Source organism: Aquila chrysaetos, chromosome 1 (genome assembly GCF_900496995.4).
Source record: "Aquila chrysaetos chrysaetos chromosome 1, bAquChr1.4, whole genome shotgun sequence".
NCBI classification, from domain to species: Eukaryota; Metazoa; Chordata; class Aves; order Accipitriformes; family Accipitridae; genus Aquila; species Aquila chrysaetos.
The window spans coordinates 60,699,621-60,722,044 of NC_044004.1; the positions used below are offsets into that span (position 1 = coordinate 60,699,621).

The 22,424-nt window shown below is 41.4% G+C and overlaps 2 protein-coding genes across 5 annotated transcripts in view; one reads left to right on the forward strand and one right to left on the reverse strand.

The window, feature by feature from the left end:
* Nucleotides 1-6,002: 6,002 nt before the first annotated feature.
* STAP1 (signal transducing adaptor family member 1) lies at nt 6,003-13,933 on the reverse strand. Its single transcript, XM_030013295.2, has 8 exons — nt 13,644-13,933; nt 11,171-11,242; nt 10,369-10,482; nt 9,608-9,664; nt 8,530-8,690; nt 7,767-7,895; nt 7,044-7,113; nt 6,003-6,195 (listed from the first exon to the last, which is right to left on the reverse strand). Exons 1-8 carry the CDS (start codon nt 13,779-13,781, stop codon nt 6,085-6,087), a joined length of 852 nt encoding a protein of 283 aa, XP_029869155.1. The 5' UTR covers nt 13,782-13,933; the 3' UTR covers nt 6,003-6,084.
* Nucleotides 13,934-17,597: 3,664 nt separating this feature from the next.
* CENPC (centromere protein C) overlaps nt 17,598-22,424 on the forward strand; it is a 30,696-nt gene continuing 25,869 nt past the window's right edge. For 3 of the 4 annotated variants that reach the window (XM_030022443.2, XM_030022453.2, XM_030022461.2), the window contains exons 1-5: nt 17,598-17,708; nt 19,428-19,474; nt 20,679-20,740; nt 21,074-21,171; nt 22,249-22,339. In XM_030022443.2, coding sequence (XP_029878303.1) covers nt 17,637-17,708; nt 19,428-19,474; nt 20,679-20,740; nt 21,074-21,171; nt 22,249-22,339 — 370 coding nt within the window. In that variant the 5' untranslated portion in view covers nt 17,598-17,636. The remainder of the gene's footprint in view (nt 17,709-19,427; nt 19,475-20,678; nt 20,741-21,073; nt 21,172-22,248; nt 22,340-22,424) is intronic. The other variant, XM_030022471.1, reaches the window with a different exon arrangement.

Below are 22,424 nucleotides of genomic sequence, written 5' to 3' on the forward strand. Positions count from 1 at the left end.
TTTCTTTTTGGTGAAGCCTTAATTAAAATGAATGGTGAAAATCAGTGGCTTTGCACTGAAGACAAACTGGATTTATGTTTCATCTGCTCCCATTTTCTTCAAACCTGTTTGCTCAAAGGAGGATTGGTCACTCCATGAGATGGAATGTCCAGTACAGTCCTTACCTTAAAGACAAGATTTGTATTAATTTGTGGGGAGCTGAAGAAAGCAAGAAGAATGGTGAACCTAACAAATGGTCCTCGTGTGCAAATTAGGCGCTGCTTAGAGAAGAGTGCAAAAAATGGGAAAACTGCCATTTTATGATACTCCTGGTGTTCTAAGAACATCTCAGATCCATTTCATGTGTTACTTAATTCTCAAATAAGAATTTAATTCTTGCCATCTACATGTGAGGTTCAGTCTATCCAAAAGGTTTAAACTCCCACTTAAAAGCAGATGAACTGCTTTGTGTTGTTGGTGCTCTCTTCTGAACAGTTAGTGATGCTGTGTGTCAGAGCAGCTATCTTATGTCAGTCTCAACATGGAAACATGGGGAGGCAGGTCTTGAGTAGGTGTAAATTGTCACAGCTCCCCTGAGTCAAGAGAGCTGGAGTTGTTGATTATTTGTACTAAGGCTGTTCTTTGGGGAATACTGCAATATGGGGAAAGTGGAAACCTATTGGAGAGCTGAGTTAACACTTTCAACAATAAAACTTTGTCTTCAAGAAAGAGAAAATGTTTGGTGTGGTTGAGCTTTTCTGCCCTCACCAAATTAAAAACACTAACAAATGATGACTTCTAAAGGAAGAGAAGGCAAATGGCTGTGGATGTTTGTCATAGCAAACTCTGTTTCCTCAGCTACTCCTTTTGGGACCATTTCCTTTTAGCGAATGGTTATGCTGTATGCATGTCCACAGCACAAGTCTGAGTTGCACTGAACACTGAAGTTTTTATCATCAGTCAGTTACTAGGATATCTAGGTATAAAGAATCTGCTTAATCAGAAATAATTAGGGACTAGCTTTGCTGCTATGGTGAGGCAGAGCTGTGTTACAGAAACATCTGTGACACCACCTTATTTTCTTCATCATTTAAACACTGGATAGTTGAGCTGGTAGTTCTTTTTTTTCTCCCAATGATGATAGAGTGGAGTGAGGTTAGAATAAAAACCTATGAACTGGAAAACCTTTTAATGTGTTTAAGCCTTAGAGATTGTGACTGCACATTATCTCCTGCAGCTGTTGCAAAAGCTATTGACTACTTAGCTATTTATCCTTGATCATAATTTATTAAGCTTTAGGGATATCTTCACATTTAATGAACATTATTGGTCAGGAATATTACCTCTCCTTTTTTCCCTTCTCGGTTAGTTGTAGTCAGGAGTAACAGCTACTAGGCTGGGAACTTGAACACCAAGATGTATGGAACCGAATAGCTGGAATCAACACAATTATTCCAATATTTGGGATTTAGTCTTACGTGCAGGGTATCTTCTGGAAGGTATATATAGTTTTACAGTCAGTCTAGTTTATAGATATAATTTTCTAGATTAATAATACTGCTTTTTAAATTACCTAAGTTATTTCTTTTTTTTTTTTTTTTTTTAAGAACTTCTTTTAGAGAAACTTTTTGAAACAGGAGAAAAGATGTCTACATTTAGAGTGCAGAGAGGGCACAAGCAGACAGTAAGTTTCCACTTCCAAATGACTAAAATGTATTTCACTGTGGCAGCATTAGAATCTGAACTCTGACCTGAAATCGCAAATCAGTGCTAAGGATCACTTAAAGGTTTAGGTCAAGTTGAAAGCACTGTCACTTCACAGCTGGAGACTGGGAAACATGAAACTTTGAGTAAGTACACTCTGGTACGTTAGTGTGGTGTTAACATCATGCTTATGCTTTCGAAGTAAGTAGCATATAAAAATAGTAAAGTCTCAGTGCTTTTCTGGAATGCCATCTGACGGTCCTCAGGGTTTACAGTTAATTTTCAGATGTCATTAATAAAAGTCATTCCATTAATTATAACGCATACAGCTTTGTGAGACCCTTCCGAAAAAGTCCAGGTTGAGGTTGGCAGGGATTGCGGCCAGGATTTACAGACATGGCTGTATCTCTATACTGCTCTTACTAGGTGTACCTGTTGGATGGCTGTCTGTTCTATGGATGGGTTCTGCTCAGTTAAACAGTTGCTGATGGAAAAACTGGAATTGCACAATCATGCTAGATACTTTTTAGCAGACCTTTAAAATTTTATGGATAGAAGTTAACCTAGGTAAAATCTTAAAAGTAATAACCTAAAGAGGACTTTATATGGAAGAACTGTGCATGTCAAATGGCTCATTAAAATTGTTTTTCATGTTTTAAAACTTTCTGAATTGCTGATATGGAGAGTGAACATGTTTATACTGAATGTTGTGTAGAGTGGAGTGAGCTGATTCAGTGTGAATTTGTTTGATAGAACCCATTTCTCAGTCTGTTGCTGCTTTTTATCAAAAGTCTCAGCAGGTGATCAGCATGATCACACTAAAAGGGCTTAATCAAACCAAGCAAATGGATTTCGGTGTGCTGGTCTTCCAGATCTCCAGCGTTGTCACTACTAGTGCTAGCAGTGCAGAGGCTCACAGCACTACCTGGAATCTGAGAACTGCTTTTTTTTTTTTTTTTTTTTTTATTCCATTGTAATGAAAGCTAGTGTGTGTCTAGGACTGTTTGATGCTCTATTCCCATGAGGCAGCTAGAGCTAGCCATCTCCCTGCAGCAGTGAAGAACTCTCTTTCCACTAGAACATTTTGAATAGCTTTCCTTCAAAATGCTATTCTTTGAAAGAGCAGTTGACTTGTAGAGATGAAGTTTTATATCAGTATTGAAGATCTTTCTCACTCAAATCCTTTCTTACAGAGTTTGCTCATATTTACACTAGCTTTCCCTTAATTTCTCACATTCTTACTAGTTGCAGGAATGTTTGTGCATGCAAAACATGAGGTATTTAGCACCCAGCTCAATTGTTTTCTGTGGTTAATCTCCATGTTTCTTTAATGCTAGGAGTAGTGAGGATTCTGTGTGAAGATCATGCTACCACTAACAAGACTGTTTTGGCAGATCTGATGGATTTAGGACTTTATTTACCTATACGAGGGGTAAAATACACGTTTTCAGCTTTTTTCCCCACCCTTTTCCTATGTATGGTGAATATGTGAATGTTTATTGAAAAAAAAAAAAAAAAAAGGTGCTATTCAAGAATAACGACTACATAGGAAGAACCACTCTGGCACCAGTTGTGAATGCAGAAACCCTGTCACCTTATCATGGCTGTTAAAGAATTTTAAGTCATGGGTTTCTCTAGGTTTACTTTATTAACAACTCAGAGTTGGGCCACCTCCACAGTGAATGGCAACCCTCCAAAAGTTTCTCAGTCTTATATACCTTTTTACCACGCATTATCCCAGTCCAAAATCTTTGTAAGTTTCCAGTCAAGTCTCGGTTCCCAGGTCTTATTGTTCATCAAAGTCCTTTAATTAGTTCTTGTTTCAGCTTTCTTGTCTTGTCTGGTCCCAGTTCTCATCTTTGAGATTTCAAGGTCCGCCTCAGGTCAGTTGTCTCTTGTTCAGTTTACCTTGAAGTCCCGTATCTGCACAATTCTGAGAAAACCCTCAAGTTGTTCCATTAACTATTAGACATCTATCTCTACAAGCTCTGCATGTTTTAATCTTTTGCCAGCAAAGCACCTGCTTCTTGCTGATTTTTCATCTTTTGTTCAACCTGTCTCTACTGATTAGCTTGACTGGGTTTTAGACCAATCGTGGGTTGGGGCTATACAGGGAGGCAGGCTGAAAACACTGTTCATGGCCTGTTGAGCAGCTCTGTTGCCTATCATATTTTCCAGGTAGCTCATTCTATTATTAAATCTATTGACTTATTCTACAACGGCATCTCACATCCTGAAACAATGTAGGTTTGAGCTAGGCAGAGAGTTTGTATATCTGTTGGACTTGTGTCAAACATAAATAAAGGCTTTAGATAAGTTCATGTTCTTACTTTTTCTTATGTCTTTGAAACAATGTGGCTGTAGGCCAGTTATTTGAAGATGGGAACTGAATTTCAGGCAAATGCAACGGGCTTATTAGCTTGAAAGGTTTATCCATCCATGTTAATTATCTCTTCTTTTGCAATTACAGAAAGCATACTCTGCTGCAGCACAGTGCAGCAAACTAAACCTTTGTCCAAAGGTTGGTAAGTTTTGACCAGATAGCTTTTGAGAGTTTATTTTTAGTAAATATGTCTTTTGTGTGGTCGATGAAGTAGCTGGCGTGAGTGTTTATCCATGCTGCAGAAAACCTATTGAGGCTCGAGCTTAGAGGTGCAATGAGTTACAGCATTGATAACACCAACAGAACTGTTTTGCTCGTAAGTGAATCATTTTGCATGGCAAACGTGAAATACGGTGAAGAAGTGTTGTTCCCACTTCTCACAGCAACACACAAGTTTCAATTTCATACTGAGGAAAAGCTGCAACTCTAACCTGATACACACTGAGCAGCACCATCTTCACAAGTGGTCTTAAGTATTTTCATGAAAAGAAAGTGCTAATGTCTCATGTTATGTTGTACTTTTATAAATACAGTGGGTGTGCCTTCATATGGTCACACATAATCTCAGGCATTCTTTTAAAATAACCTTCCCAAGCCTTGACTGACTTCCATAATCCGTGAAACAAGTAATAATTCATATGTGATTCACAGCTGATATCAAAGGAACATGATGATCAATCTTGGTCTGGAAATAAGAGGAACTCTACCTAGAGCGCTCCCTGTGTGTGTAGTGAAGGCACTAGCTGCTTTGGTACCTAGATCATAGCTGTCTTCAGCTGAGCTCTGTGAATGCTCCTCCAACCACTGTCAGAGAAGAGGTGCGGTTTATTTGGTTGGGGTTTTTTTAAAGAAAAAAGCCAGGCTCTGGAGCTAGTCATCACTAACTATGAAAGAGTGTAGCTCAGCAGCGGGTACCCATCCTGTAAGCACTTTATTCAGTCCAGCTGCCTGGCAGAACTTAGCGGCTAAAAATACTAAACTTGGATCTTACTGCTGATCACTTTAAGTTGCTTGTTTTGAAGGCTGGATCCCCAGTTTCCAAGAAGATGGATGCTATGCCTGAGGCTTGATGGGGTTCCACAGCTGTTTGGTATGATCAGCAGGGCTCTTCACATGCCCTGCTGCCTTCCCTTATTACCAGCTGTGCAGTCTCATCCTCCTGTGCAGTCACTGGGGCTTGTCTCAGCCCATGAAGAAGGCAGTTCAGAGAGCTTAACCAACACAGACACTAACTTATTTTTGTTTCGTTTCCTGAAGTAGCCCACAGCAGGGTCTAATGAACACCCCTGCTGACATGTAGAAGGGGTAGGAATGTTCAGCTGGGCAGGAAGATGTCTCAGTTTGCTTGAATTTATGCCCTCCCTTGGTTGCATGACATGGGAGATGCCCCAGCTGCCTTACTCTGGATGTTCTAGGTCCTGTAAGGCTTGCGTGACCTTGCAACCAGGAACCAGGTTGAGAACCAGGAACCTCCAGTTTAAGCTACTCAGACTTGTATTTTTCTGCTTTTTGGTCTGTATTGAACCTCTGGCAATGCTCAAAGCCCCAGCAGGGGTGAGGCGTCCCTGCTGTCTCTGTGGGATGTCATAAATGGCACTGACACTGTTACAAGTGAGTAGACAAGAAATGGGGTTTTTAACACTAAAAGTTTATTGCATTGTGAGCCAGTGACAGAATTGAGCCCACAAACACTGTCTGCCTAATTTCATATTTTTCTATTGCATTTTGCAGGGGCAGTGCATCCTCTCTTTCCCACTCCTGTTTTTTTTTCCTTTTTCTGTATTTAATCTTCTGCAGGAATTGGGGTTACTTGCCCTCCCCAAATCTCGGAAGTTTCTCTGGGAGAAGCTGTATCACATTCTTGGTTTAGGGCCAACAGAGCTGTTCTAGAAATTGAGAAAGAGCTTGGGGAATGCCTTCTGTTTATCTTCAATAGTGTGGAGTTCCTGTGCTGCTTCTCCTGCCTCTTTCTTTTAGCAGGACCATTCCTGTGTGTGCCTTCAGCAACCAGCTTGCTTTCAGAACACTGGGTCCTCTGCAGTGCGTGTCTGCATGACAAACGGCTTCAGTTTCCCTCGAGTTTGGGTCACAAAGTAATCAATAACATCCTGAAGGCTTGGGAGTGTCACCTGTTCCACCAAAACCAAAAAACACCCAGACAAACAAACAAAAAAACCAAAACCACCAAATAAAACATGCTACCTGTGTTGAGAATACATTTTCAAAAATGTGCTGGCAAGCTGAAACACCTAGCAACATTTCTCAAACAACTGGTACTGGATTTACAGCCAGCATTTGGATGCAGTGAGGTCTAGGGCAGCCTGCTGCAATTGATGTTAACATTTTGACCCTTGAACATATAACTCCTTCCCTTCCATCAAATGAGTAAACAAACCAGAAGTGAGATTGCTCTCTGCACTGTTACGCTCTTCAATGACTGCTGGTGCTTTTTTCAGCAGATGGTGTAACAGCAGATGCTTTTTCAAACCCAATAGGATGTTTCTCAGGCCATGAGTTAAACATGTCTTAAGTGGAAGAAAACTGTTTTAAACCAAATAACAGGGTCCATACAGTCTTGCTCACACTTCAACTAAGGTAATTTTATTTCTCAAAGTTACATGGAGTACGTTTTGAACTTCCTCTAGCTGCAATGAGAGCTCAGTTTTCATACTTAGTACTGAAGCCTGAGTTGAAAAAAAAAGAATTAAGCAATCTTGGGTGTTTTGTGAGTGGTTTGATTTTTATTTTTGTTAGAAGATGCTGATGTGGGGTTTTTTTTTCTATTTTTCTAGTTCTTAAAAAACCAACTTGTTCTTTGAGATCAGGTTAGTTGGACTAACAGGAGAGGTGAACTCTCCGCATACTTTGCTTTGACTCACAAATCATAGTTAGGAATTTACTAGGGCTTTTATAATTTTCTGCAAAGTGATACTTCTTAACACCTGCTTAAGAATCTTCAACAAGGGAATTTACTCACCTGTCTTTCCAATTCGACAATGTAACTTGTTCCTGTGGACATCACTTTGTAGTGCTTTAAGCGTGGGGCACTGAAAGAAAATAAAAGTTGATATGCTGCCTGAAATGAAATACTTTTGATGTATTGTTGTCATAATAAACTCCTCTGTAGGAGCAATGGGTGTGCTTTGTAATATCCCCAGAGCTTACTGAAGTGTGTGGCAGGGTTTGTTTTTTCCCATTTTAGTTTAGAAACACTGAGAACTGCAAATGTCATTCCTGGTGTCTCAGATGCTTCTTGTTCTGAAGTTCTGCAAAAGCTAAAACATGGCAATTCAGTTGAAGTGTGGTGTGTGTATTTGGATTAAGTTACTGTTTGAAAATACTTGTCTCATTTTTTGTTGTTCATTTTACAAAGGGGTGCAGCTTGTTCCATTTTCATTCTGTGTGATGATTTCTTAAACTGAGTAGGGTCTCACGGCAAACAGGGGAAGCCCATTTACACAAGGAAATGGACTTTTGCTGGCTGATCTTTATTGCTTCTTTGTTAATCTAACTGGCTTTGGAGGAGGAGAGAACCAAGAAATCGGTCTCAGGCCTGCCCCTGCTGCCTCATTTTCCTTTATCAAAATAGCCTGAAGGCAAGGCATGTGTTTCACTTGTCAACTCTGGGTATTAAGAATTCAGTTTTTAATACAGTGCATACTAGTTAAGACTGAGAAAATATACCGTGGAATCAACCTACTCCAGCTCGTGTCGGATAGTGATTGCGTAGTTCTTGCTGTCGCTGCTGGGACGCAGGATTAAATTCCCACATGAAGGGTTCTTTTCTAACATCTCTGTTGCTTTTTGCCAAGACACTGCATAGAAACACCTTCATAGAAGGGAGGAGAGAAACGGCATGAATGTGAGTTACACTAGCAAGGCCACATCATTCTGAGCTGCATGAAGAGACGTGGTCTACCAGGCTAACACCTCTTCATAATGCTAGGCTTATCCAGGGTAACTAGCCATGGCTGCCAAGAGGCGTGACATCTGAGGGACTCTTGCTCATTAATGCTACTACAAGAGCATACTTCAGGACAGCAGTGCTTTGGCCTTCTCAGAGAGAAAGTGAAGCTTTCGTACAGGTATGATGCTTTCTGGACCCTTGGAAAGAATGTGAGAAGTGTAACCTGGATTTACCTTGAATTTCTCAATGGTAATCAGCATTTTCTCAGAAGGGCATATACAGCAGCCCAATGTGTGGCTTTCTGAAAAGTTTTTTAAGCATAGCAATATGCTGCATGCAGCCTTTTCAGAACAAAAGGCATGTAGGAAAGCTGCAGGAATAATCTTTCCCTTAGGAAATCCCTATAAAGGTCTTAAGGTAGATTTTGTTCATTTAATATTATAAAAACCTTGTGCAACAGCTGAATTTTGAACCTCTGCATGGAAATAATACTTTGAAAGAAGAAGGGAAGGCTCTTTAGTCAGGTTGGGGTTTGCATAGTTCAGTGAGAGCTTACGCTGGCATAGTGGTCAATGTACTGCTGGGAGGGCTTTTGCTGTTCAAGGATGCGCTGGAACAGTTGTTAAGCATAATCCTTCTTTTCTTTTCCTTCTCTAGCACTTCATGCATTCTTGTAACTTGCCCAGGTAGTAATGACTCATCTGGTGGAACAGACAGCTGAAAATGAACAGCGTAATTGAAAAGAAAATGAGAGAGTGGACAAACATTGTGAGGAATCGCTTCTGTGTGTGCATCATAACTAATCTCTGAGCGCAACTGTGCAGAAATCTTTCTTACCTGCTTGGTTTAAGCAGCTGTGATAATCCAGAAGGTTTGGATATGCCTCTGCTTTGGATAAAATGTTGCACATGTGTTTTTTATTAGAATAGTGAAATCAGGATATCTGTGTCCTGATTTAGAAAAGGTGTGCATTGACGGAAGTGGAAATGATGTAAGAATCCACAATGGTATTTTGTAGTCGCTATACTGCGAAAGACTGTCTAAATGTAAGTTAACCTGTTTCAGCCATCCTCAGCTTTTTAAGTTATTCAGCTAGGCCAGTGTCATTTGTGAACAAACTTCATTTATTTTTCCACTGGTCATTATCAAAGAGGGTCTTGCTATTTTCAAAATGCATTTAGCTAAGAAGAATAGTAGAATAAAACACAGGGCTGAGGGGTTCTCCGAAGTGTGCAGTTTGGCCACTTCTTTGGTTATGTCTTTATCCCATGTTAAAGACCTAGAGAGTTGTCTCGGAGCAGGCTCCCTTTTTCACAACTGCAGGGGATGGACTTGTGCTAGAAGTCTTTTCCTTCCTGGACAGCAGACAGTGGTTTGGGAACTGTGTCTGACTAGATACCATGGCAGAGTGTGTATTGCCGATGAACTGGGGTTAAATCAGCCTGAATTTTGCTCTCCTCAGGAAAAAAAAAAAAAAGAAGCAGCAAAACAACAAAACCCCTCAACAGTTTAGTGTGTGCAAACACCTTAGAATCAAGGCTTTGTGCCTGTGGAAGCCAACTTCTGGCATGCATGAAGACAAAACCCCTTACATACACTTTTGACATGAAGTGAGATATAAAACTCTTCCATACCTTTGTTACAGTGAGAATAAAACCCTTCCATTCTTTCCCACATTCACAGTCATTAGCCTGAGAGAACAGAAAATGATGGTGTAAGAACGACTACAGCAACAAAAAAGAAGTATATTTCATGTAGAAGCCTCAAATAACTCCCACCCTTTTAGAAGTGTCATGCCTGGAAATGAGCTCCCTGCCAAGCTACAACACACTGAAACCCTGCACTTCCCCAGTACTTCATGTTCAATTAGAGGGAGAGGACAGAGGTGGGAAGGTAAAAAAATTCATATGCTCTTTTGGAGTAAAAGGAGAAGGTTATGTGGATCCAAGGAGAAGGCCGTGCTAAGGAGATAGGTGAGTCTCAAGTATAAAACCTAGGTAGGTAGTTCCTGAGCACTACAGTCTGTATGGCTTCTGAATGGTGTGGTGTTCCGATACTTTATCCCCTTCTTGGTTTTACAGGTGACATGGGCCTGTCAGTGTGATACTTCCCAGTTTCTCTTGTGTATTTTCTTGTGCAATTCTGCTCGTTTCATACTCCCAGGTACTCCTGAGAAAAACTTTTGATGGCTCGAGGGGCGGTTTCCCTGGTGTTAAGTTCCTTTGCCCTACCTCCCTTTCTGCCTGCCTTTTGGTGCCGCCTGGCTGCAGGCGGTACGCTTGCTTAGATGTCAAGACGGCAGCTCTACTCCCACACTAAAATGGAGCTCTGAGTATCTGTATAAGATAGAGTAAAGTATTGAGAGGCTTACAAATCACAGTCTTCCTCTTTTTACCTTCAGTTCTACTTCCTCATTTGACAGCATCAGGATGAACTGTCCAGAGCCGTTTTCATCTGGATAAACATTGGTTGCTGAAGTCAAAGTTGATATATCTAATTTATGTGAGTACTAAGGAGGGGGGAAAAGAGAAATAGCACAAGTTGTAATTTTCACAAAAAATCTAGCTGCTCTCCAAAGGAATTTGTTTAGAAGAAAATAGATTGAAACTTTTTTTTTTTTTTGCTAGAACTTGGGTTAACTGACATACGAGCCAAAGCTCAGTCCTTTGCTTCTGCTTACAGAAGCTCTTCCCACCAACAACGTACTTGCTGGATTTTTCCCATCCTAATCTTCATAATCACAAACAGATGAAATCCAGGAGACCTCCCTGAGTATTTGCTTTGTGACTCCAACTAAACCCTCAGCCAGAGTACACCATAATGATACCAAGGACTTTCTCCTCAGCTGCATAAAGGAAAGTCATGTTACACACCACAATAATTTTACCCTTGTGTACAGCTGAGGAAGAAGGACTTGGTAAAATTATGGAGCAATATGGATACATTTGTAGCTCAGGTGCCAAAAAAATGCTCCTTTTTTGTTTTGATGAGGCAAACTAATATGCTATAGCTTGTTTCACACTGGTTTTTTTTTTTATCTCAGCCTTTCTGTTACAATGTTCAGTACTATTTTTTGGACTATGCAGATGAGAGAGGAAAGGGTACTGAGAGGTGTCGGGAGTACGTAAGGATTACTTGATGAACATAATTGATGCACTTAATCAGATGGGTAGTTACATAGACAGGACATGACTCACTGTTGGAGCTTTCTTATCATCATAAAGGAAGAGCATAGTTCCTCTGAGTTCTGTCCAATACACTCTAAATTCCTGTTGGAAAGGAGGAAGTGTCAGTTTGTGAACACAATCTTTTCAGTTCTGACAAAATGCTGAAAGTGAAAGAACTGCTAAGGAAAAACTGTGTCATCACATGTTAGTTTTCAGTATTTTAAAGATCATTAAAGAGCAAGTATGTATTTTGCAGGCAGTTTATACAAAAAAAATTCAGTAAGTAATTCTTTACAGGCAAAAAGATATATGGGCTCTAGGCTTTATTTTCTAGTATCCTAATCCAGCATGAACCTAGAAAACTTTTAACTAATTTTAAATGCTTTAAACATTTGTCAACGGTTTGTCAAAACAATTTAAAGGAGGTATGTAATGGAAGTCAAATATATTTTAAATGGCACTTTAGAATCTTGCTCTCCCTAAAAGGCATACAAGTGGAAAATAGTGCAAGATGAACATGTGTAAAGACTCCAATCTTCTGAACACCATTCTCTTGAAGTGCCTACTTGCATTGAATTTTGATCCTGCCAGTTTACTTGCTATAGGGAGAAGATCATGGAGCTTGATGGTAGTCTGACCTATTAACTGGACTTCTTACATTTGAAGTGGTATTTTACGTGCTTTGTCTTTAAGTTATGACTGTGGCAAGTACAATTGTCCACCTCTTCTAACTGTTCCCTAATCAGTCATGCCAGAGTGACGGGAAAAGTTTTTCTGTTTTCATGTGCCCCTGATACCCTGAGAACTATAGTGGTTATGGGACACTCAATTGGGAAAGCAACTTCTGTAAAACAGAAACTGTTCAGTTTTCGGTTTACTTACCTGTTTTGTGTTTGTTGTTTGGTTTGGGGGGGGGTGGTTGTTTTTGTTTGGTTCTTGGTTTTGTGGGGTTTTTTTGAGGCGGGGGTTTAAAACACAGTCACAAAAACTGGGAAAAGTAATAATTTGTGAAGTCTGACAGGTCATACAAATTACAGTGAGCAACATTCCCTAGACTATCCTGTAGGTGATCCTTGCTCTTTACCCTGCTAGCTCCTAACTAGTCTTTCTGGTGGTTTCTGTCAAATTACTAGTGTAAAATTTCTATAGCATTCAGCCTCTGGACCCCAACCTCTGAGCACTGCAGTGTTGTGTAAAGGTGAATGTCCTTGTTAAACTATCTGTCGTTGGCAAAGTTAATGAAGGCTGTGAATACTTGCTGTGGTATGGGCCTGGATGTCATGGGAAATTTTTGAACTGCACCTTATGAACTGGGCTTTCTGCTCTATGGAAATGTAGTAATAGTAGTTGCTGAGGAGTACTTGATATAGCCAGGAGTATGTTTTTCTCTTGGGTGTCTGGTCTCTCAAAAGTGATAATACACCTCATAAGTCCCATATAAGTCTCTTCAGATCGGCTGTGTATTATTGCTTTGCCCTGTTAGGTTTTGTTATTCCAGTATGGTAGTTACTGAATTTCAGAAGGAAGGATTGTTCAGGGGGAAAAAAAGGTTTTACGTAAAAGGGTATAAATAAAGGAACGCAACAGGGAGCTTTATTAAGCTTGCAGCTGTTCTCCTGCTAGATACAACGAAGTAATGTATTAATAATTTCTAGTGCTGCAGAAGAATTAATAGTAAAATTATTAGTCTACTTTTTTGTTTCTTGGAGTTCCTGTTTTCTGTGGTACCTGGTTGATCCTGTGTTTGTGAACCACTATGCTATTTTGGTCTTTTAGCACTGCGTGACTCTCATTTTCTCTACTCTGTCTGTGCTTCTCCATCTACAGAGATGTGAGCGTAGGTAGGGTAAAAATTACTTTGTAACCCTCAGTACAGGGACTGTCATTATCAAGTGCTAAGAAAGGGCAATCAGCTTAACTAGGTACGTGCTCTGAACATACATGCTATTGTGACATACACAAGCATGTAGGCGTTTACAGATTTGCGTCTTAAATAGTTATTTTAGGTCAAAAAACCTCCACTCTTATTTTCCATTAGTCCACGTATGTTAAATCATCAGCCCTTACTAATAAGAATAAAAAAGATGTAGAGAATCTCACATATACCTCAGGTGGCATGTCACTGAAGACTTTGGGATGGATACTGTTCTCCAGTAAATGGAGGATGCATCACAGCAATATAACCGTGTCAAACTTTGCTCTTGGTATTAAAAATATTGCATTAGCTTTTCACCATGGTGGTAGCTATGAAATCAATCAAACTCAATCCACATTTCAGTAGGTAATAGTAAATTATAATGGAATTCTGGAGATATTGATGGTTACCTTACATAATTTATTTTACTTCCCCCTGTCCAAGTAATATGAACAGAAATAACTAGATATCATTGTTTCAGTGCAACCATTTGTGTCAGCCAGTGCTGAGAAACATCTCCCCCCCATAAACCTGTAGCTCCCAGCAATACATTTTTGAAGAAATATTTCAACACATCCACTTTCTTACCTGGCATTTTTTGTGCCGGACAGACAGGTAACCTTGGAAGTACAAAGGCAGACCGGTGATGCTCTGCCTCTCCTGGAAGATCCACCGGGGGGCTGGCTGAGGAATTTCCTCAGGGTGTTCTCTAATGCCTCTCAGCATCCTTTGGGTTGCTGTGCTCTCCCCCCCCCCCACTCCCGTTGTTCTCAGTCTGCTCTGTATCAGCCTCAGCCAGGAAACTCACCCTGCTGAGAGGGGGGAAAAAGCAGCACCTCAAAGAGGAAGTCTGTGTACTTGCTTTTAGGTCAGCGCACACCAACGACTCTTTGTGTGGTGTATGATCATTGGGGGAAGCAGACTGAATGGATTAAAAGGATCTTTTCCTTTAGAGTGCGCTCCTCGGGTTTGCTCAAGGAGAGACATTCAAAAGATGAGCATGCTGGTACAAAAGTGCATCATTACTGTGATGGGTGTCACCTGGAGGTCTTGGTGGAAAAGCCTGCTTTTTATGGCATACAGCACTGGACTTTTCATGGGCCGCTGCCAGGGAGGAGATTGCTTTTAACTGCCTCTGAAATAATATTTAAATTTTTCATTGGGAACATGGATTAACTTTGAGACTATCAGAGTTGAACTTTCTTTAGCAAATGGCTAGGGGGATTACAGGACCCTAAAAGGAATATTGAAAATAAATCTGCTATGATTGTTTATAACTGGCAAGGATAAATCAACTTCACAACGTGCATCCTTTATTGGATGCAGAGGGGAACATTGCCACCAAAGATGAGGAAAAGGCTGAGATACTTAATGCCTTCTTTGCCTCAGTCTTTAATAGTGAGACCAGTTATCCTCTGGGTACTCAGCCCCCTGCGCTGGAAGACAGGGATGGAGAGCAGTATATACCCCCCATAATTCAGGAGGAAATAGTTAATGACCTGCTATGCTGCCTGGACATTCACAAGTCTATGGGACCAGATGGGATCCATCCAAGAGTACTGAGGGAGCTGGTGGAGGAGCTTGCCAAGCCACTCTTCATCATTTATCAGCAATCCTGGTCAACAGGGGAGGTCTCAGATGACTGGAGGCTTGCCAATGTGACGCCCCTTTACAAGAAGGGTTGGAGGGAGGATCCGGGGAACTACAGGCCTGTCAGCCTGACCTCGGTACCTGGGAAGATTATGGAGCAGTTCATCTTGAGTGCACTCACATGGCATGTGCAGGACAACCAGGGGATCAGGCCCAGCCAGCATGGGTTCATGAAAGGCAGGTCCTGGTTGACCAACCTGATCTCCTCCTATGACCAGGTGACCTGCCTAGTGGATGAGGGAGAGGCTGTGGATGTTGTCTACCTGGACTTCAGTAAGGCCTTTGACACCATCTCTCACAGCATACTCCTTGAGAAGCTGGTGGCTCATGGCTTCGACAAGTGTGGTCTTTGCTGGGTAAAAAACTGGCTGGCTGGATGAGCCCAAAGGGTTGTGGTGAATGGACTCAAATCCAGCTGGTGGTGGGTCACAAGTGGTGTTCCCCAGGGCTCAGTATTGGAGCCAGTTCTGTTTAATATCTTTATTAATGATCTGGACAAGGGGATTGAGTGCACCCTCAGTAAGTTTGCAGATGACACCAAGTTGGGCGGGAATGTTGATCTGCTCGAGGGTAGGAAGGCTCTACAGAGGGATCTGGACAGGCTGGATCAATGGGCTGAGGCCAACTGTATGAGGTTCAACAAGGCTCAGTGCTGGGTCCTGCACTTCAGTCAAAACAACTCGATGCAGCGCTACAGGCTTGGGGAAGAGTGGCTGGAAAGCTGCCCGGCAGAGAAAGACCTGGGGGTGCTGGTTGACAGCCGGCTGAATATGAGCCAGCAGTGTGCCCAGGTGGCCAAGAAGGCCAACGGCATCCTGGCCTCTATCAGAAGTAGTGTGGCCAGCAGGAGCAGGGAAATGATTGTTCCCCTGTACTTGGCACTGGTGAGGCTGCACCTCGAGTACTGTGTTCTGTTTTGGGCCTCCCACTACAGGAAAGACATTGAGGTGCTGGAGCATGTCCAGAGAAGGGCAACGAAGCTGGTGAAGGGTCTAGAGCACAAGTCTTATGAGGAGCGGCTGAGGGAACTGGGGTTGTTTAGCCTGGAGAAAAGGAGGCTGAGGGGAGAGCTTATCGCTCTCTGCAACTACCTGAAAGGAGGTTGTAGTGAGGTGGGTGCTGGTCTCTTCTGTCAGGTGGCTGGAGATAGGATGAGAGGAAATGGCCTCAAGTTGTGGCAGGGGAGGTTTAGATTGGATATTAGGCAAAATTTCTTTACTGAAAGGGTTGTCAGGCATTGGAACAAGCTGCCCAGGGAAGTGGTGGAGTCACCATCCCTGGAGGTATTCAAAAAGCATGTAGACAGGGCACTTCAGGAGATGGTTTAGTGGGCATGGTTGACAGTTGGACTCGATGATCTTGAAGGTCTTTTCCAACCTAAACGATTCTATGATTCTATGTAGAAAGACGACTTTCATTGTGAAAGAGCTAATATACCAAAGCCTTTAAAGAAGTTGTGAAGGGAAGTGGTAGTTCAGGAATGAAGTGTTGGTCCTGATGAAATGAGGGGTGAAACCCCCAGCAATTTCACAGAACCATGATGTTTAACTTAGTTGCTGGCCTTCCCCTTAGCGGTCAGAAAGAATAGGGATGACAAGACTTGGTGTTTCGATGCTGGTGGCTACTAAATGCAAAGCAAACATCATTTAAAAGAAAAAAAAAAGGCTTGTTTTTTGTTGAACATCTTTATGGCCTTTTCTGTTTCTCAGCTGTGTGTTGGTGTAAGGCAAGTACATAATTAGCTGGTAAGGTGATCTATGATAGATCAGATAGCTGCCAACCAACTCTAGCAGTAGAAGAGTTCAGCCCTGCACGTGAAAGTAAATACTCCATGTCATCTCTAAAAATGGCAGGGGACAGGTACATGTTCTCAGATTTTGGCCAAATTGCAGATTTTTGTACATGTTCTCTATTGATTGTGCTTAAATGGCAGAATTCGACTTTGCTGTTGAACGTTGCAGAAAAGCTAATGAACATGGGTACCTGCACCTTTGCTTTGCAAGGCTGATGATGACGAACCAGCACTTAGTCCACTGTCTGCCAGTGTGTGATAAAAAGCGTCATTTAAAATCATATTTTTGGGCTGTCTTTTGCAGATACGGTAAGATATTGTGGATATTGTGGTGTTATGTTCTCAAGCAGTTGTTTTTGCTCATTGTTGAGTTCTTCACTAATTCTTCTCCAGGTTGTTTAGCCTGCAGAAAAGGAGGCTGAGGGGAGACCTTATCGCTCTCTACAACTACCTGAAAGGAGGTTGTAGTGAGGTGGGTGTCAGTCTCTTCTCCCAAGTGACAAGTGATAGGACAAGAAGAAACGGCCTCAAGTTGCTCCAGGGGAGGTTTAGATTGGATATTAGGAAAAATTTCTTCACTGAAGGGGTTGTCAGGCATTGGAACAGGCTGCCCAGGGAAGCGTTTTGAATCACCACCCCTGGAGGTATTTAAAAGACATGTAGATGTGGCACTTAAGGCCATGATTTAGTGGTGGACTTGGCAGTGTTAGGTTTACAGTTAGACTTGTTGATCTTAAAGGTCTTTTCCAGCCTAAATGATTCTATGATTCTAATGTTTTAAAGAAAAAAATTGCAACCCGCTGTAGTGACTGTAGGTGTGGCGTTTAGAAAAGCGACGATTTGAACTGGCGTTTCTCATGAGGCAAAAAAAAAGAACAGCACTACCGCCCTCCGCCTCTCAGGGAAGGAAAGGTCCTCTGAGGCGTGAAGCGGCGAGGGGGGGCGGGGAGCCGCTGCCTCTTGCGCAGGCGCGACAACGGCCCGCCGCGTTCGCGCGATCCGAAGCAACCTCCCTCGCTGGCGCGCGGCGGCCGCCGACCAATGGCGGGGGGGGGGGGGGGGGGGCGTGGCCGGTGCGCTGCCCGTGCGCAGCGGGAAGGCGCCCGAAGTTTGAAAGCGGCGGGAGGTGCGCGGGGGCGATGGCTCGGCCGGGTCCCGCGGCCGCGGTGTTTTCGGCCTCGTCGCGGCGGCCTGGGATGGCGGAGGCTTTGGTGAGAAAGCGCGAAGCGGCGGCGGGGGGGGGGGGGGCTGTGGGGGGCAGTGGCCGTTCCCTTCCGTAACAGTCGCGGCGCGGCCTTCTCCTCACTGCGCTCCTGAGGGGCGGGCCCGTCCTTTCGACCCTGAGGGCGCGGTGAGGCTCTGCGCGTTCCCCGCTTCCCCCCGAGAAAAGCGGGGCGGGTGTTAGTGCTCTGCCCTCCTCCCTCTTGGCGCCGGTTGCTGGCACAAGCACTTCTGCTCTGAGGGCTTGTCTGTTGGGACCCCCGTTTCCCTTAGGCTGCCTGCAACTGCGCCTGTCGCTCGTCTCTGGAGTCCTTCCTTTCACCGGTTAGCGTGTGAAGAACCAGCGACTCTTGTCTAGACATGCTAGAGACATACTATTCTTCTTTCTACCGTCCTCTGTCAGCGGTACACGGGGAGTGTAAGTTTTAAAAGCTCATTATGTGTAGTGGGGTATGAACATAACAATAAACTGTTAGAAGTTCTTCTAGATCCGTTGCTGGAATTTTTAATTTTCTTATACGAAAGGTTGCTTGTCAGTTGATTGTACTGCGCTCTGCTGCAAGCGGAAGAAGTTTAAGCGTGAGAGACTGAGTTGCTGTGGAGTATGGCTCTGCACTGTTTCTGAAGTGATGACTTTTGGTCAGTCGTTTTCCCGTGCGACCTAGAGCTTCTTCCTGCCATTTTAAGTTGATGTTGAAAATTTGCAGTGCAATAAATCGTTAAGTGGTTTTGGTTATTTTAATTACCAGAAGTAATATTCAAAGAGGAATCACAAAGAAGTACAAAGTAATGTCAGTATGGCAAACTTAGGAAAAATGCGCTGAATTCTTTTGTATTAGGACTAGATAATCTCCATACTGCACATACGCTTTCCAGTTTACACAAATGAAGAAGAGGTCATAATTGTTTTTCAGCTAAACAGGTAGAATTTTTTTGAGACATTTTCTTGTCACATTGGTGAAAAACTGCACTCTGCTTAGCTCTTCATTTTTTCTTGACTTGCCCTTCCTGTTTTTATCCTCTACAGTCTTTGTCTGTTCTCAGCTCAGTAGGCTGTATTTCATTTGTTGGCCTGGAAAGTAACGCTGATAATATACTGTCGTTTGAATTATTACTACTGTAGTTGTGCTAATAGATGACTGGAGTCATGTCTGCTATTCGAATGACTTTGATTATACTCAGGGTTCAAGTATATGAAGAAGTGCTGGGAGTTAATTGAGAGTTTTACTATGGAACAGCTGATGTCCTCTCACTGCCTGTCAATGAGGTCTTGCCTGTGATAAACACAGGGTAAGAATCTCCATGTGAGCAGTTCTCAGAGCAGCAGATGTGTCATAAGGTTACGTCCTAGCTTGCTTTGTGGTAGTTCATTCATTCTCCTTACTTCAAAGATTGTATCTATAGTCATCACAGAAATGTTAACCAAATCCTTAGGTTCTCTGATTTCTGTCGTGTAAATTTCTTGCAAGTCTCTCTGACTTTAAATGCAACAGATGCTTGACGATTCTTGAGGAAAGCTGAATTTCTGGCAGTTGTCACAGGGGTTGGCATTCTAAGAAAAACAGGGCTGCAGTAACTCCCACTAGTTTCAGATGGATCGAGAATCCTCGAGACTTGCTTACACGAGAAACAGGAGGTTGGTCGCTTATTTGTTTTTTCTGTCGAGTGTTACGAGTGCTTAGTAAAAATTGATTCTTATTTCTTCACAGAATCATTTTAAAAAAGACTACAGAGCAAGATTCTGCCATGGAGGAGGGTAATTTACATTTAAAATTTTATTCTCAAATACGATTGTTTGGAAAACTTATGTTGATTTTTGTCCGAGAGCTTAATGTCAGAGCTATTGGGTGTATCTTATTAAACTGATCATATGATGTTTCCCAAACTTCTTGTATTTCTTAGCAGTGGGGGGAGCAAATTGTGCAGGGCGTGGGGGGCTGTGACAAAGCACCAAGGATTTCCTTTGAATTCCTCTGCTGAGGCAGCAGAACTGTGGTGTAGCTATACCTAAGCTACCGCTAACTAGGCTACCTGAGCACAGAAGCAGTAGTCTGTGCAAACATTTTGCCTTTCGAGACGTAGAGAAATGAAGCCCATGCAGAGTTCTAGCTTATTTTGCCCTTGCTGGTAAATGTTAGAGGTGAGTTTGAGTATTGGCAGTGCTGTAGCTTTCTTTAAAGGCATGTTAGTAGTCTGTGAGCTTTTTGTTACTGGAATCCATTTTTAGACATGCATTTCATGAGCTTGCCAAATCTACCAAAATATCTGTTTTTAAAGGCATATAATAATCATTATGGGAGAAATACTCCATGGCTTTTCCCTTGTTATCTTGGTTTTGATCAACGTGGTCTGGCTAGTGGATCACTTCTGCCATTTTCATTTGTCCTGGGGAGGTTTGAAGTAGTAATCCAAGCAGCTGAGCCGTTTGCTTGCTTACAAATTTGATACCTCAAGCCAATTCTTGCTGCTAAAACTTTTGTAGAAGCACAGAATAACTGTGGATAAGTGGTAGAAAGAGAAGCAGAGGGTTGAATACTTGTATGAAGGGATAGGTGTGCAGCTTATACATTTAATTTCTGGCCCTGCTGAGACTGGATCACTGTGCAGGCAACATTACTTGAGGGCTGATTTTTTAAAAATGTATTTATTTCAAGCAAGAATCTCTATTCATCCCAAAGCTATTTTACCTGAGAACTGTTGTAGTAGTTGTATGTTTTCTTTTATGTAAAGAGATTTTTTCAATCTCATCATATTCTGTGATAGTGGGGCTTTTTCTCCTGAATCCTTATTTAGACAAGTTTTTTTGCAGATATCTCTGCATGGAAATGGTAGGTAAAATATATTGAAGTTGGGACTAGTGGAAATAATTTAAAATATTAAGAACTTTACTACTTTTATATTGCTGGGATAGGAACATTTAGTATTTTTGATTTAAATATTTTTTCCCCTTTTTTTTCTAGAAATAAGATTGATGTACAGCCAGGTCAAAATGTACTGACAGTCATACAGGATTGTTTCGAAAGTAAGCTTTTATTTGGTGTTTTGCTTAATTTGCTGGTTAAAGAAAAAAAAAAATCATTTCCTCCTCGTATTATATTTAGTGGTAAATAAATAGAAATAAAAAATAGAGATAAAATGGATAAAAATAAAGTCTTTTTCACGGTCTTTAAAAGCACCCCAATCCCAGACGCTTAAAACTGTGTCTTAGCTGTCTTATGAAGGTAAACTTTCTCCCCAGTAGCTGGTTTCTTTCTTGTTTGGATTTACATGACCGTAATGAGCCGTAGCAACTTGTTAAAATAAATGAAACCTGGACAATTCCAAGAATCTCTTATTTATAGTTTTTTCTTTATAGGTTGTAGCAGTGATCTTGAAATAAGCTCTCCAAGGGCAACCTGTTGCTCAACTCCTATTGTCAGAAATGAGAAGAGGACTTCAATACAGAGCGAAAGGGTAAGTTAGTTATGGCAGTGTCACAACGTAGCATTGGGTACAGTTTCACTTGGGTACAAGTTTAGCTCTGTAGGATTTAGTTCTGTATGAGTGTTGAATGAATAAGCTCCATATATCACTTGTATTAGTATATAGGCTGTAATTTAACTTTCTGTAATAGTTGTTGGTAATGTTTTTTTCTTAGTTTGTTGTGCTCTAATAGTAAATATTCTATAACTAGATTTATTTAATAGATTATTTTCTTGGGTTTTTGCTAATATAAGCTTTTTCAGCTTTTTGTACAGAATAGTTAAATTTCTCATGGTCTCAGGTTGAAGCATGGTGCCTCATAACTGGTGGTGGGTATGGCTGTCTTGGACTCCACTGGGGTTGGTTTCTGTCACTTTGCCAGATACATGGACACAGTTCTTCTGATGAATAGTGAAATTGAAAGATGATTCTTGTATAAAAGCAGCTTGTCAACTCCTGATAAAGTTATCTGTACTATAAGTTTGTGCATCTGTAACTTTGTTGAAGAGTAGAAGCAAGTTGAAGGATTTGTTAATGTGCTGAGAGAATGATGCCAGTAATCTAGTTTGTATATTTAGTTTTAATATTTTGATTCTAGTAGTTTTTTGTAAAAATAGGATATTCTCTTAATGGTGGTGTTGAGAACAGACATCCTTTATAATGGTGTTTGTTTACTTCAGTCTGATGTTAGAATACCGTATAACCTCAAAGTGATTCTTGCAAAACCTCAGCCTGACTTAATAAAGGTGAATTAAATTGTTTAAATGAATTCATTCTAATGAGAAGAGTAAATAGCTTGCCTGTGCACTAGCAGGATGTCTGTTCAAAGCTGCAAATTGGTATTTACTGTACACACTGTTTTACCTGTTGTTTGAAATTCATGGTTTTAGAAAGTCTTAAGTGATAGAAAATTGAAGTGTTTAGTTAAAATAGAACTGTGCTTCAAATGAGTAAGAATTAAGGGAAGGAAATTATATTGTGTTCTGTAGAAATTTATATTCCTGTCAAAATACTGTTGCTTTATCAAATATTTTACTTTGTCTCATTATTTGTTATCAACTGTAACAGCCAAAGGCAAGGTTAACTAACTCTGTGAAAAGAGCCTGTAATTCTGCAGAGTCCTTACCTGCATCACCACTAAAACCAGTCAGCAGCAGAGGTTGGTAGCACTATTATTGAATTAAGTTTTTTTTGGGTAACTATTTTTTGGGATTTTGTAAGGTTTTGAGTAGAAGAATTAAACC